At 35.6% G+C, this 16,902-nt stretch overlaps 1 protein-coding gene across 1 annotated transcript; it reads right to left on the bottom strand.

Annotated features, from left to right (window-relative positions):
* Positions 1 to 14,273: 14,273 nt before the first annotated feature.
* LOC104217863 (early nodulin-like protein 4) lies at positions 14,274 to 16,114 on the bottom strand. The gene is made up of 2 exons (XM_009768192.2): positions 15,754 to 16,114; positions 14,274 to 15,302 (listed from the first exon to the last, which is right to left on the bottom strand). The coding sequence occupies exons 1-2, from the start codon at positions 15,917 to 15,919 to the stop codon at positions 14,458 to 14,460; spliced, it is 1,011 nt and encodes a 336-aa protein (XP_009766494.1). The 5' UTR covers positions 15,920 to 16,114; the 3' UTR covers positions 14,274 to 14,457.
* Between the last annotated feature and the right edge of the window lie 788 nt (positions 16,115 to 16,902).

The following is a 16,902-nucleotide window of genomic DNA, read 5'->3' as shown; positions in this document are numbered from 1 at the left end:
AGCCCAGTGGGATATATATAAAAGTTTGTGGGAGGTGGGTACTGTGACTGAGGCTGCATATGAAGAAGCGCGAGTGAAAGCGCGGGAGGCTCGCGTCAATTGCGGGTATGATGCGGCGAAGCCTGAAGCTAATGGGGGTGCGGATGATGATGAGGGAGGACTTTTTGGAGATGGTTATGGTGATAGAGGTGATGAAGCCGAATGAAGAATGTTGTCTTTGCATGTTCTTACTTTCAGTTGTTTTTTTTAGTTGTTCGTCGTCTATTGTCATTGTTTCTTTCCCCTTTCCTTTTCATTCTTTTTTTCTTTTATTGTTGGCTTGGGCCGTATGTAAGTGGCGATTGTCCGCGCAATGACTTCGTATAAAGAAGAGTTTTTCTTCATTATTTGCCTTGTACTTCACCGTAATTTTCACTGTTTATGGCTTTGGTGCGAGATAGATGCCTGTATGGCGAGTCCCGATTTTTCTTTCCCTTTATACCTTCTGACGGCTTTTGGCCTTAGAAATATTTCGGGTTTCCTTTTTGGCGATGGCCCCTTTCAAACTAATCAAAATAGTGACCCGTCATCATTCGATCGAGCTCGAACTCTTTTAGTTGGCGAAGGCCCTTGGCCTTAAAGGGTGTTATTTCGATGTCGAAACAATAATCTGTCGTCTTCCGATCAAGATAGAACTCTTTTCGTTTGGCGAAGTCCCTTGTCCTTGGAGGGTGTTATTTCAACTTATCGAAATAATAACCCGTCGTCGTTCGATCGAGGTCGAACTCTTCTTTTCGGTAAAGGCCCTTGGCCTTAGGGTGTTATTTCAAACTTGTCGAAATAGTAACCCGTCATCGTTCGATCGAGGTCGAACTCTTTTTTAGTTGAAGGCCCTTGGCCTTAGGGTGTTATTTCAATCTTGTCGAAATAATAACCTGTCGTCATTCGATCGAGGTCGAACTCTTCTTGTTGGCGAAGGCCCTTGGCCTTAAAAGGTGTTATTTCAAACATATCGAAATAGTAACCCATCATCGTTCGATCGAGGTCGAACTCTTCTCTTTTTGGCGAAGGCCCTTGGCCTTAAAAGGTGTTATTTCGAACTTATCAAAATAGTAACCCGTCGTTGTTTGATTGAGGTCGAACTCTTCTTTTTTTTGGCAAACGACTTTGGCCTTAAAGGGTGTTATTTCGAACTTATCGAAATAGTAACCCATCGTCGATCGATCGAGGTCGAACTCTTCTCTCTTTGGCAAAGGCCCTTGGCCTTAAAGGGTGTTATTTCGAACTTATCAAAATAGTAACCCGTCGTCGTTTGGTTGAGGTCGAACTCTTCTTTTTGGTGAAGGCCCTTAGCCTTAGGGTGTTATTTCGAACTTAACGAAATAGCAACTCGTCGTCGTTTGATCGAGGTTGAACTCTTCTTGTTGGAGAAGTCCCTTGGCCTTAAAGGATGTTATATAAAACTTATCGAAATAGTAAGCCATCGTCGTTCGATCGAGGTTGAACTCTTCTCTTTTTGGCAAAGGCCTTTGTCCTTAAAGGGTGTTATTTCGAACTTATCGAAATAGCAACCTGTCGTTATTCGATCAAGGTTGAACTCTTCTTGTTGGCGAAGACCCTTGGCCTTAAAGGGTGTTATTTCGAATTTATCGAAATAGTAACCCGTCGTCGTTCGATCGAGGTCGAACTCTTCTTTTTGGCGAAGGCCCTTTGCCTTAGGGTGTTATTTCGAACTTATCGAAATAACAACCCGTCATCGTTCGATTGAGGTTGAACTCTTCTTGTTGGCGAAGGCCCTTGGCCTTAAAGGGTGTTATTTCGAACTTATAGAAATAGAAACCCGTCGTTGTTCGATCGAGGTTGAACTCTTCTTGTTGGCGAAGGCCCTTGGCCATAAAGGGTGTTATTTCAAACTTATCGAAATAGTAACCCATCGTCGTTTGATCGAGGTCGAACTCTTCTCTTTTTGGCGAAGTCTCTTGGCCTTAAAGGGTGTTATTTCGAACTTATCAAAATAGTAACCCATTGTCATTCGATCGAGGTCGAACTCTTCTCTCTTTGGCGAAGGCCCTTGTCATTAAAGGGTGTTATTTCGAACTTATCGAAATAGTAATCCGTCGTCATTTTATCGAGGTCGAACTCTTCTCTTTTTGGAAAAGGCCATTGGCTTTAAATGGTGTTATTTCGAACTTATCGAAATAGTAACCCGTCGTCGTTCGATCGAGGTCGAACTCTTCTTTTTGGCGAAGGCCCTTGGCCTTAGGGTGTTATTTCGAACTTATCGAAATAGCAACCCGTCGTCGTTCGATTGAGGTTGAACTCTTCTTGTTGGCGAAGGCCCTTGGACTTAAAGGGTGTTATTTCAAACTTATAGAAATAGAAACTCGTCGTTGTTCGATCGAGGTTGAACTTTTCTTGTTGGCGAAGGCCCTTGGCCTAAAAGGTGTTATTTCGAACTTATCGAAATAGTAACCCGTCGTCGTTCGATCGAGGTCGAACTCTTCTCTTTTGGCGAAGGCCCTTGGCCTTAAAGGGTGTTATTTCAAACTTATCAAAATAGTAACTCGTCGTCGTTCGATCGAGGTCGAACTCTTCTCTCTTTGGCGAAGGCCCTTGGCCTTAAAGGGTGTTATTTCGAATTTATCGAAATAGTAACCCGTCGTCATTTGATCAAGGTCGAACTCTTCTTTTTTGGAAAAGGCCATTGGCTTTAAATAGTGTTATTTCGAACTTATCGAAATATTAACCCGTCGTCGTTCGATCGAGGTCAAACTCTTCTCTTTTTGGCGAAGGCCCTTGGCCTTAAAGGTGTTATTTCGAACTTATCGAAATAGTAACCCATCATTAGTCCCAGGTTTTGGAGAGCCAGATATCTTCTGGGAGAGTCCTAGTCCGTTTGACATTGCTCGCAACGAAGGGTGCAACGTCGGAGAATGTGAAACATTGTTGTTTCGCTTAGGTTCGTTCTGCGCACATATTGTAGTTTCCTTGTCTGACTCTCGCCTTCCAACTTGGAGGTATCACCGGCGGGCAGTATCACAGTTGTTTTGCAGTAGTTTTTCATCCTTTAACTGAGGTGTTTCTTTGTTCGTTTGCCTGCGTAGCCTTTGTGTCCCTACTTGAGCATAGAGTAGAAGGTGAGTTAGAATGATACTTTCCTTGCCCCCATCCGGTGGTCCGATGGAGGAGAACAGGTTGGTAATGTTGTTCGTCTTGTTTGGCATATCGATGGTTGATGGGGCGAATATTTCTAAGTTTGGTAATTTTGCTCGGCTCTCTTCCCCCTACCGTACTGCGCCTTTGTCTCGCGTGGGTTGGGTTTTTCCTTCGCGCTCCTTTTGGTGGGTGATCATATTTCTTGTCTTTGATCTGGGAGAGACTAGGAAATTTCACTAAGAAATCCCCACAGACGGTGCCAAATTGTTTGACTCAAAAGATATCGAAACCTTTTTGAACAAATCAATCAAAGAAGATGAAGGGGTAAATCTTAGTTAGACATAATTAATTCCAGATCAAAGAGCTAATAGTATGGATCGCATATAGGGTAAAAGAGATGTACATGATTGTTTGACTCAAAAGATATCGAAACCTTTTTGAACAAATCAATCAAAGAAGATGAAGGGGTAAATCTTAGTCAGGCATAATTAATTCCAGATCAAAGAGCTAATAGTATGGATCGCATATAGGATAAAAGAGATGTAAATGATCTTATTGAAATTCAATATTGTGTTTCTCATCGATCGATGGGGAGATAGCTTTACATATTCTTCTATAGATTACTTTTTTCCTATCAAGAATACAAGAAGAGAGCTAGAGAGAGAGAAAGAAGGGAGCAACCCCCTTAATCGAAGGTTTTTCCTTACTATATATAGTCAAGTCACCCTTGTCCTTTACTTGGGCCGACGCCCTCTTGCCTCCAATATGTCTCGATCGTCCCTTTAGGCGCTGCTTCTTCCGACTCGACGGATGTCGGGAAAGGGATGCAGAGTGGGCTTGCTATCTTTCACTGTCCAGTCACCTAGGCGGGACGTTGGTTAGTTCGGCCGTGACGGTCAGATTTTGACCAATACAAGTATAGATATATATATATGTAAAAATATAATAAAATTTAAATAAATATTAGATTTGAATCCATAATTTTAATGGCATAATTAATTTAATGCAAAGCTGAACCTATTAAGTTTTTATCCTGGATCCGCCTTTATCTACATGTGAATAATTCCTGTTGATGTTGCTGGGTATGGCTACTTATCAAAGTTGAAGAGAAATTGTACTCATTTCTAAAATGACTTTATAAGCAATTTTGTTAAGGATTTGTTTTATATTTTTGTTAGTGCACATGGATTTTCATATTGTGTAATTTAACATGTTGCAGAAGATTATTGGTCTTAATTCACAAGTTAGTAGTTTCATTGAAATGATTACTTTGAACTAATTTATTATTAAATGAGAACGATTTGTGTATTTGACTTTGTACAACTGTGGTTGTCAAGAAAAAAAGACTTTTACAACTATGGATAATGTTAGAGAATTAATTAGATAAAAAAGATTCATTAATTAGATAAAAAATTATATCTCCAAGTTTCCTACATATGCTTCACAATCACAATCACATTGTACCGCAAGAAATGGTAACATTAATTCGAATGTTAAACAATTATTTACATTTGTTAGTCACGTAACATAAACTCATAAAGAAAATTTTCAATAGAATAATCATTTTGCCGACATCAAGAAATTGAAGTTTGACCAATTTGCTTGTTGGGAAAACTATTATATTATCAACAATCAAAATATATCCACTGGGACACGTTGCTAAATCAAATAATGTACGAAAAAACAATAGACTTGGACATTCTTCTTAGCATCTTTGACTTTGGTTCTTTATTTCATTGTCTATCAGTGGGTGCCAGGCTGCTTATTTTCTAAATAAATTTATTTTACATATATCGATAGAGCAACAAATTTTTATGTCATGAATATAATTAAATTAATTATAATATGTTACTTATCGTTTATTTTAGGTTAAACATATAATACATTAAAAATGAACTACTGTAGCTACGTTTTGAATGACTCGATTATGTAAATAATTTTTTAACGCTAAAGTGATACATGAATAGATTTCATAGCCAGCCTTCTTGGGAGAAATTCAAAAATAGTCATATTTACAAGTACTCGTTCAAAAATAATCATAGTTTCAAAAGTAATTGAAATTTAGCCACTTTTCATGTAAAGATAAATTTGAACGAAAATATTATTCAAAATCCGGAAAAATACTCCAGTATAATATACTGGAGTTGCAGTATAATATACTGGAACTACAGTATAATATACTGCACTTCCTGCATAATATACTGGAGTTCCAGTACAATATACCGGTCCAGCACAATATGCTTGAAGTTTATACACAGGTGCTCCAATCTCCAGTATATTATGCTGGAACTTTCCGCGTGTTGGAGTTCTAGCGTAATATGCTAAAAGTTCATACACAGGTGCACCGACCTGGATAGTACTCAACTTGAGCTTTAGTACTTCAAAGGATCGCATGAAATCGTCATTAAAATGGAACTTAGCACAAAATCTTGCACAACGGTTTCACCACTTTAGAGAAATCCTTGATGAAACGCCGGTAAAATCCCGTGTGGCCTAAGAAACTCTGCACGCCTTTCACCGAAGTTGGAGGTAGAAGTTTGGAAATTACCTCAATCTTTTCCTTGTCGACTTCAATGCCATCCTTTGAGATCTTGTGGCCAAGGACAATGTCATCCTCAACCATGAAATGACATTTCTCCCAATTGAGCACTAATTTTGTTTCTTCACATCTTGCCAACACTTTATCCAAGTTTGCTAGACAATCATCAAAAGAATTCCCGACCATTGAGAAGTCATCCATGAAAGACTTCAAGGTAATACTCCACCATGTCCGTGAAGATCACCACTATATGCTGGAACTTTCCGTATTGCAGCAAAATAATGGCTATTTTTCAATGATCAATCCGAAAACTGGCTAGCCCGTGCTATTTTTACGGCCTTTTTAGTAAGTTGCCATGTATTTGGATAATGCTTTCTGAGTTAATAGTCTGGAACGACTTCTATAAAATTACTAGTAATAAATCTGTCAACAACACATCAATGTGAATAATATAGTACTATAATTTGGACAAAGTATACCCAATAATAAAATGATGGCATTCGTCAATTGGACTTTGTGTGGTGTAAGAGGTGATGTGACATGCCTTGTATATTATATGGGTCATTGGCATGCCCTTTTTTAGCATCGTATAATCGGATCCATACCAGTATAAAGGTGTCAAGAAAAGAAAATGTTGAACAGAAATTATTTTTAGCATAAAAGTAAGAATTCTAATTACCACTACCTACCGGTTCATCTAAAATAACCAACTTTGGATCTACAACATGGCTAACAGTTTTTCTACAACATGTTTTTGATATTCTATTTGGTTTAACCGATAAGTCGCCCGTTAACCATCCGATTATAATTGTTAATCCGATACCAATTCGTTCGTTGCCTTATTGGATGGCTAGCGGATTATTATATTTATAATCCAATAACCGATAAGCCAAATTATTAAGAGTAATTATCCGTCCGATAAGCATCTCTTGTCCTCGGTGGTGTGCCGAGGTACCCGCTTTTTTCTTGTCGATATTCTTCCCCCCATTTTCTTCCAAATTTTTTTTACTTTTCGAAATCAGTGTTTAACCATAAAATTTTTAATTTTCACTTAAAGATAAATTTTAAATTTTTTTAAAAATTTTAAAAAGTCCAAAAAGCTATTTTTTAAAAATTTCATTTTAGATTACTCACAAAAATTTAAAAATAACCCGAAATTGTATTCATGTCCAACCACAACTCTAATTTTTAAAAATCATTTCACTTGTATTTTTTTATTACTTTTTTCAGAATTTTATAATTCTTATGTCTAAACGCCCACTAAGCTTGTGGCAACACGTTTTTATCGGGGAGTGAAATAGAACATGAAATCATAAAGGTCTCAAGCAATGCAAGAAGCAAGGGAGCTGATTGTGTGCCTGTTACGTTGAAGAATGAGTCGGCGACTTATAAGTAGTATCTTAGTCAAGGGAATCCACCGAAATCGTAGCGAAAACAAGTTAAATATAAATTAAAGAGTTTAAAGTTACTAATTTTAAACATAAAATAATTTAAACTAATTAAATAGAAAAGATTATCACATAAAATGAAACATAAGAAAAGGGAGAGTAGTAGGTAGCTATATATGTATATTAACATTATTGTGCGAATAGATGCGAATTTAGGGTGTATTTACAGGTTCAACTCAACTAATTATTTTTTATTTGAATTAAGAAGATATAAAAATAAATTTAAAATATACACATATAATAATGTCACGATCTGGATTTCACACCCTCGGGAGTCGTGATGGCGCCTACTAATGTGAGCTAGATAAGCCAATCATTTAACTATTTATTTCATTACTCAATTATTTCTTTAAAACAATTATAAGACGATAACATGAAAACAGCGAAATTTTAAATAATTAAGCGGAAGATAAAAACTAAATATCTGAAATCTGCATCTATTACAACTCTACAACCTAAAGCACCCAAAACCTAGTGTCACCTTTCGTGTTTTTACTCTCTATCAAAAGGAAATCAGCAATTCAGTGTAGAGAAACCGTAACACAGTTATCAATAAAAATTAGGAAATCAAAAACAAGTGCACGACATCACCTTTCGTGCTTTTACTCTCTCTCACCAAAACAATATACGGCATCACCCTTCGTGCTTTAACACTCTCTCACCAAAACAATGCACGGCATCACCCTTCGTGTTTTACGCTTTTCCTCACCCAAACAACAATCACAAGGCAAATAGGGTAAGGGAATCTATAACATCGAAATAAAATCAAGTAAAATAGAAAACCAGTAAATAAACGTAAAGGACAACATAACTCAATTATCAACAAGAATAAGGTAAATCAAAGACAAGTGCACGGCATCACCCTTCGTGCTTTTACTCTCGTCCTCACCATAAGAATCAATATAAATTGCACGGCATCACCTTCGTGCTTTTACTCTCATCCTTATCATGAAATCAATATAATAGGCATGGAATGGTACATCGTGCGACACGACATCACCCTTCGTGCTTTACACTCTTTGCTCACAAAACAAACAATGCACGACATCATCCTTCGTGTTTTAACTCTCTTCCTCATCCAAACAACAATCACAAATAATATGGCAAGAAAATAAAGGAAATTTGCAATAAGAATACCAGCAAGGGAGCAACAAGTCAACAATTAAATTCCGGCAAGGGAACAACATCAATAATATCCACATCCCGACAAGGGAGATAACAAATAAATCAACAATAGCCCGGCAAGGGTGACAACATAATGATCTCTTCTCTTTCTCACTTTTACTTCACAATTCACTTCACAACTCGAGCCAATGCTCTAAAAGTTCAATTGTCACTTATACTTTCACAATTCGTTATACAACTTGAGCCAACACTCCTCAATGTTCATAGGTCACAATTCTTTCCACAAACTTTATACAATATTTAGAAACCAACACCAAGGCATGAAAGATACAACGAAGATATGATAATCACAATATAAAGACTCACGGGCATGCTAGACACCAACGTATAGATACTCGTCACCATGCCTATACATCGTACTCAACAATTACCATATAGCAAATAAGACTCAATTCCTAATCCCTCAAGCTAAGGTTAGACCAAACACTTACCTCGATGCCACAAACATAATTCACGATTCAATTATAGCTTTGCCCCTTGATTTCACCACTAATTCGCTCGTATCTGTCACAAGTTACTTAATTACATCAATAAACGCCAAATGAATCAATTTGAATGCATAAAAATGAGTTTTCCAAAGTTTTGCCCAAAAAGTCAAAAATCGCCCCCAGACCCACATGGTCTAAACCCGAGGTTCGAACCAAAACCCGATTATCCATTCCCTCACGAACCCAAATATATAATTTTTTTTGAAATTGGACCTCAAATCGCGGTCCAAATCCCCAATTTTTGAAAAACCTAGGTTCTACCCAAAAAACCCAATTTCCCCCACGAAAATCATTGATTTGAAGTTGAAATCAAGCTAAAAGATGTTAATGATTGAAGAAAACTAGTTAAAACGACTTACAATTGGTTTGGAGAAGAAGAAGTCCTTGAAAAATCGACTAAGTGTGTTTATGTTTTGAGAGAATATGAAAAATGGGTTTAAAATCGTCTAAGTATAAAAGTTGCAGGTCTCTGATATGGGAATTGCGAACCCCGACCGCTGCTGGCTTGGGAATTGCGAACATGGGCTGGGAAATGTGAAGCTTGGGAATTGCGAACATGGGTTTGGGAATTGCGAAGCCTGGGAATTGCGAACATGGGTTTGGGAATTGCGAAGCCTGGGAATTGCAAACATGGGTTTGGGAATTGCGAAGCCTGGGAATTGCGAACATAGGTTTGGGAATTGCGAAGCCTGGGAATTGAGAACATGGGTTTGGAAATTGTGAAGCTTGGGAATTGCGCACATGGGTTTGGGAATTCCGAAGTTTGGAAATTGCGAACATGGGTTTGGGAATTGCGAAGCCTGCAGGCCTGCAATTCTTTAAGTCCAAAATTTCACCCCGTGCCCTATCCAAAACTCACCCGAGCCCTCGGGGCTCCAAACCAAATATATACACAACCTCAAAAATACCCTACGGACTTATTCGTATACTCAAATCACCAAAATAACATCATGAATATCGAATTAAACCTCAAGATCAATAAAATTTCTCAAAACTTCTTTAAACATCAAAATTTGCATTTTAGGTCCGAATCACGTCAAACGGATTCCGTTTCTTACCAAACTTCACATAATCATCTTAAATCATATATAAGACATGTACCGGGCGCCGGAACCAAAATACGGGCCCGATACCAACATATTCTAATCAAAATTCATTTTCAAACTTTATAAACAATTTCATAAAATAATTTCTTTCAAAAATTCATTCCTTGGGCTTGGGACCTCGGAATTTGATTCCGGGCATACGCCCAAGTCCCATATTTTCCTACAGACCCTCCGGGACAGTCAAATCACGGGTCCGGGTCCGTTTACCCAGAACGTTGACCGAAGTCAAATTAAATTATTTTATAGTCAAAATTTATTATTTTTCACATATTTTCATATTTAGGCTTTCCGGCTATACGCCCGGACTGCGCACACAAATCGAGATGATGCTAAAAGAGGTTTTTAAGGGCTCAAAATACAGAATTTCGTTTTAAAACAAGTACAAATAAGATCAAAATCATTTTTAGCCCCCTAACTTTAAATTATGAAGCACCTTGTTTGTGCCAAGAGCATAATACTAGCATAAATTCATAGAAAATGATATAAGTTAGGAGTAGACCTTAATTGTTGTTTAATTACATCTTATCATGTATATAAGTGTGATTTAAAAAATTCCTATTTTAGATTATCTTATATTGAGCTGGAATGAAATAAATTCTGATAGAATAAAAGGGATATAAATATTATATTAACAATTTCAATTATTTTTTGAGTAAAGACGTAATCGAATGGTCAATAAACTATGTACATGTGTAAAAGCTAAGGTTTGATGTTCACACTGTGGGGCCCTCTTTCCATTATCCTAATTGGAGAATAAATTCTTAAGTCTCAATATTGCAAGGTCCAATTCGTTTGATGTGACATTTTAATTTCCCCGCACAATAATACAACTTTAAGGAATGGATAGTTCTAGAGCTTAAGTGACGTTCGAATTAGGAATTTCATTTGTTTAAAACAACGATACAAAGACAAAAAGAGAAAATAAAATTGTGTAGCCTCTCTCAAAATAATAATTAAAAAAATATATATCGTATATATCTTATATATATATATATATATATATATATATATATATATATATATTGTATGTTATATATAACAACTATACAAATTTTATAGTATGTTTTTTCGGTTACCTAATATAAATAATTTATAGCGCGGGCTAAAAATGAAAAAAAGCCAAAAAAAGGAAAATACTCTTATTGCTAGTAATATGGTGGGATAGATGAAATATTCCATATTTAATTAGAATTTTAGGGTTTTGAGTTTTATTGGAAATAATCTCTTTATCTCTACAAGGTAGGATTATTGGAAATATGGTGGGATTTGCATGCACGCTATCTTTTCCAAATTCCATTACGTGAGATTATACTAGGTATATTATTGTGGTGGTGGTTGTTGAGTTTTAGGAATAAATTTTTTGATAGGGAGTGCTTCTCCTTAAATAAATATTACGAAGCGCAAAATTGAATTAATTGGGTCGGTAGATTCCGGATGTCAGTTGTTAAAAAAGGGTAAAAATAGCACGGGCTATCCAATTTTCGGACTGGTCCTTGAAAAATAGCCAGCGTTTGTAAAGTCAATGAAAAATAGTCACTATTTTGCTGAAACATTAAAAGTTCCAGCTTAATATACTGGAGGTTGGAGCAACTATGTATGAACTTCCAGCATATTATGCTGGACCGGTATATTGTACTGAATATACTGGACTTCCAGCATAATATACTGGAGTTCCAGCATAAGTATACTGGAATTCCAGTATATTATGCTGGAGTATTTTTGGATTTGAACAGTGTTTTCGTTTAGATTTATCTTTACATAAAAAGTGGCTAAATTTCAATTATTTTTGAATCTGTGGCTATTTTTGAATGACCACTTGTAAATCTAGCTATTTTTGAATTTCTCCCAAATCCTTTACCTTTTTATTTTTCTTATATTTTTTTATGCTGAAGTTTTAGTATATATGTATTGGTTCCCAAAAGCTTTCTTTCTGTTTAAATATTTTAATCAGATTTCTCTATAACAATTATCATTTATAGTAGTACTTTACTATATGAGTAATTATTCTTTGAAACTAATTTTTCGTTTTATGATATAATATAATTTTTTTATAATAGTATTTATTATTTCAATTAAAAAATATTAAAACAAACAAAATTATTATGGAGAAGTTTGACGGGATGTATATCTAAATTCTAAAGGAATGAAGCAGAGAATTGGCTTCTCTTTGATCAGAGAGTGCTTGCCAAAGGGCAAGTTGGCAACTTATATTATTGTATAACATGACAAAAGTAGGTATTGATTTATTTTTCTTTGATCTGTCTTTCTTTCTAACCCGATTGAGAAGTACAATTAATTTGCTTAAATAGTTAGAAACTTAGAATAAAGATTTAGGACCAAAAATAACTAGGATGGGAAGGACATTTACCATTTTTACTTTGTTAAAATTGAACTATCTTACGGATCGTTTGTTTGGTGGGATAAAGGATAATAATTTCGGGATAAAATATGAAATTATTTTATCTTGTATTTGGTTATGAGCAGAGGCGGATCGAGAATTTGAAATTTGGGGGTACATTTTTGGATTCAACTAAAATTTGCTTCGTATATAAGATGTCACTAGTAATATATCACTATTTTCTAAATATATATATATATATATATATATATATGTATAGTGAGAAAGCCATGATTTTCATTAAGGAGACTCAATATATAAAGAAACAAATTCACAAAAAAGTCAAGGAGTGTCATTATATAGTATATATACATATTTTTTTAAAAAATTACCGAGCTAAACAGTATAATTTTTCGACGAAGGGTGTCGGTTGATACCCCTTACTTAGGTGCATGTGGCTCCGCCACTGCACATATATACATGAAAATTTTATCGAATTTTACAGGTACCGGCGACCCTTCTCGATATAGCAAAGGCCCGCCTCTGATTATGAGTATTAATTAGTCTCTGGAAATTATTTTTTACTAAAATAATGGGATTAATTATCCCAAATGGAATATATAAACCCATAGACTATTCCAACTCATGGCATATTCTTATCTATCCCATCCCACCAATCAAACGACAAAATTTTAAATTCTTTTCTAATGCTATTAATTAGCATTTGCCAAAAGCAAAAACAAAGAGTTGAGTACTTAAATAAGGACCATTACGTATGCATTAATTTAAATAAAATTTAGGAAGGCCAGTCAAACAAAAGTAATATTTTTGTTTAATTGCTACTTAAGTTAAGTACTTAAGTTTACATTATTACCACTAAAAAAGAAAAACTGTCGCTACGTTCCAGCTTGCTGACGTAATTAAGCTATGAAAGCTTAATTAATCACAATAAGACAATAAGTCAATTATACACAAATTAAGATATTTACAACTTACAAGTAGATAATAAAGTATCCATATAAAGAGAAAAATTAAATGCTATATACGTTGAACTTAAAACACTTGTAGGCTGCAACTGTCCGATTTTAAATTTTGCATATACGGTCAAATTTTTATATAATAACTATTCACTATTAAAGCCAAATGTTTTCGGAATCGATTTTAAAGTTATGTTATGATATGTATTTTCTATAATAACACTTTACTATAACGACAAAAAAATAACTGAACAACAAGACTGTTATAGAGACGTAAGACTGTAAGCTAAACAATAAACATATACTACCATCAGTTGTGGTGGAATGAATGAGATTCTTTATTATTAATCAAATGCAGATGCGTGGAGTCACGATTTGAAGTTAATGGTTCAGTATTCTAGCTTTTTATATTATAGAATTTATACCTGTTCAATAAATTTTTTAAGACAAATGTACCGTTTACACTAAAACTAATGGGTTCGGTCGAACCCGTTATAAAGCTATGGCTCCGCCCTAGATCAGATATATCAGTTCGAGCTCTATTAACCAAAAGTATTAGTTCGACGTATGAGAATGAAAAAATCCGATAAAGAGCGCTTTCTTTATACAATATGATCTAAATTAATTAGACCAATAAGTTTCGAATGTTAGATAATTAATACTAATAAGAGAAAAGAAACGTATTTCCATGAACAAGATCAAACTTCATTATATATTCACTGTGTGATCTATATGTCACGAGTTCACGTCTTGAAAGTAGTCATTAATGCTTGCATTAAAATAGACGTAGTCATTAATGCTTGCATTAGAATAGACTTCCAACATCACACTCTAAGCCTTCCCTGGACCCTACATGAATGTGAGATGCTTTGTGCACTGAGCTCCTCCTAGAAAATAATCAATTTCAGGTCAACGACACAACAGATACTTATAGAAATGCAGGATAAGATTGCGTACAATAGACTATATTATCCGGCCCTTTCCCTTATCATGCCTAAAGCGAGAATTTAGTGCACCAAATTGTCCTTTTTTCTTTCAAGGACAACACAACAAAAGATAAAAATAATAACTAAATACTGCCTTTATATATATCCAAACCTCACAATAATTCAATGTACCAAGAATCAAACAAAACATAAAAGAGAAGGAAAAAAAAAAAAGAGAAAGAAAACCAAACTAAGTAACTATAATTTAGTATTTTCTCTTCTTTTTTTTGGGGGGGGGGGTGGAGCTATTTCCCACTAAGGAGAAACGACGAATCCTCCCAAAATTATAGTCAAAACGACTGACATCAATACAGCTGAAGGAGTAAATGCTTTTACTGCAGAATTCTTGCTATTGGTTGACGAACCAGTAGGTGACTGAATATCCGCCGGCGGAGAGTTCCCGCCGTCGATAGCCGGAGCAATAATTCCCGGCGTTGACTTCCCTGGTGATCCCGGCGTACTTGATGCCGGAGGAGATGAAGTTGGAGATGATGATGAGCCACTCGATGAAGGCGATGGAGCTGTTATGTCTCCGGATGGTGAAATTCTAGCCGGTGCCGGAGATGTCGCTGGAGATGTTGCCGGCGATGGAGAAGGTGATGGACTGTTGATTGACGGCGCATGAGATGTCGACGGAGATATAGCCGGAGAAGATGCCGGAGTTGGAGCATTTCCTGGTGATGAAGTAGGTGTTTGATTTACAGGAGCAGGAACTGGAGATGTCGCCGGAGTTGGAGCATTTCCTGGAGATGAAGCAGGTGTTTGATTTACAGGAGCAGGAACTGGAGAAGTTGCCGGAGATATCGCCGGAGATGTTCCCGGAGGAGAAGCTACTGGACCATGAGCTGGAGTTGAGGGGGTAGGTGGTGTAGGAGCAGAAGGAGGAGTTCTAATAGCTAAAACAACAATAATTAATTTTTGTGATCCTTTTTCACAATCATTTTTATTTCCACTAATAAAAAAGAAAGGACCAGAACGATCAAACTTGAATATAGAATTCCCATCATCCATTTTCTTGATCGGATTATTTGTGTTGCACTTTTCATAATCATCCTTGTTTACCACTAATACTGAATTTGATCCTTTCTTGTACCTGAACACTACATAAACCAAACACAAAACAAATAATCAATAAGGTAAAACAAAAATACAGACATGATCATATAATTCAATCCAAACTTAAAATATACGAGCATATTTTTAGATAAGATGATCACATATTTCAATCAGAACTTCAAGATTATGGGCTCATGTTTTAGACAAGATGGTCAATAATCATACAATTCAATCAGAACTTCAAGATTAAATCACAACTTAAAAATAGAAACACATCTCTTAAACATGATGATCATAGAAGCCAAACAATAACAACAACAAAAAAATCCAATGAATCCTACAAGTAGGGTTTACGGAGTATAGTGTGTTCACAGACATTACCCCTATCCTAGAGGACATAGAGTCTGTTTCCGCGATCATACAAGTCAATCAAAACATAAAAATTTACGAGCACATCTTATAAACGAGATGATCACACAATTCAGCAGAACTTACGTAGAGTGTCATTGACTGAGAATCGCATTCGTTCAGCCCAATGGTTGTAATTTTCAGTAGGGTTAGGAACCCAACCATCTTTTCCACCAACGTAGAATTGATAAGCATAAGAAGAGCTAATGAAACAAGCTAAGAAAATTACTAGAAGATGTTTATGCAAAGCCATGAATTATAGTAACAATTTCTTTGATATATATAAATAAATATAGAAAAGAAAAGATGAGTGATGAGAAAAAGAGAGGAAAAGGAAACTGAAATTCAGAAGAATAGTAAGAGGAAATATTGTAGGCTGATGTTGAGGTTTTAAGGATGAGATAAGAGTTATATATAAGGGGTGTTGAAAAGGTTACCGTTGCAAATTAAAGAAAAAACACAGCAATTTAGAAAAATGTGTTTTGTTGAAAAAAGAATTGGAAAAATGTGTTTGATTAGGAGAGAATAAAAAAACAAAAGTGTGTTTGGATTATATATATTTAACACGTGGAGAAAGGCTAAGGACATAACGGTAAGTGTATTTAATTAATTAAACGGACTTCATGTTTGGTTGTTGACTGAGAAAACAGAAAAACCTTTGGGAAAATAGAAAATTAGTCCGGTCATTCCAAACTAATTGTATTCGCGCCAACAAATATAGGAGTAATATATATAAAAAAATATACATTTTAGCGGCTATTATTTTTGGGAACGACAAAAATATCATTTCTCAAAAACTTAGCTTTGATTTTCATTTGCGAGCCACGTAAAGCTGGGCCTAATTAGTAAACATCGTCCAGAAAAGGGTAAAAATAGCACAGGTTAGCCAGTTTTAGGACAGATCATTCAAAAATAGTCAGTATTTGCAAAGTTATTAAAAAATAGCCACTATTTTGCTGCAACACGGAAAGTTCCAGCATAATATACTGGAGATCGGTGCACCTGTGTATGAACTTCCAGCATATTATCCTGGAACTCCAACACGCGGAAAGTTCCAGTATAATATACTGGAGTATTTTTCTAGATTTTGAACAGTGTTTTCGTTCAGATTTATCTTTCATGAAAAATAGCTAAATTTTGATTACTTTTGAATATGTGGCTATTTTTGAATGTCCACTTGTAAATCTAGTTATTTTGAATTTCTCCCGGAAAAAGGCTCAGACATATTCAGCGAAA

Source organism: Nicotiana sylvestris, chromosome 8 (genome assembly GCF_000393655.2).
Source record: "Nicotiana sylvestris chromosome 8, ASM39365v2, whole genome shotgun sequence".
Classification (NCBI taxonomy): Eukaryota; Viridiplantae; Streptophyta; class Magnoliopsida; order Solanales; family Solanaceae; genus Nicotiana; species Nicotiana sylvestris.
This window is presented reverse-complemented; position numbering and strand designations above follow the sequence as displayed.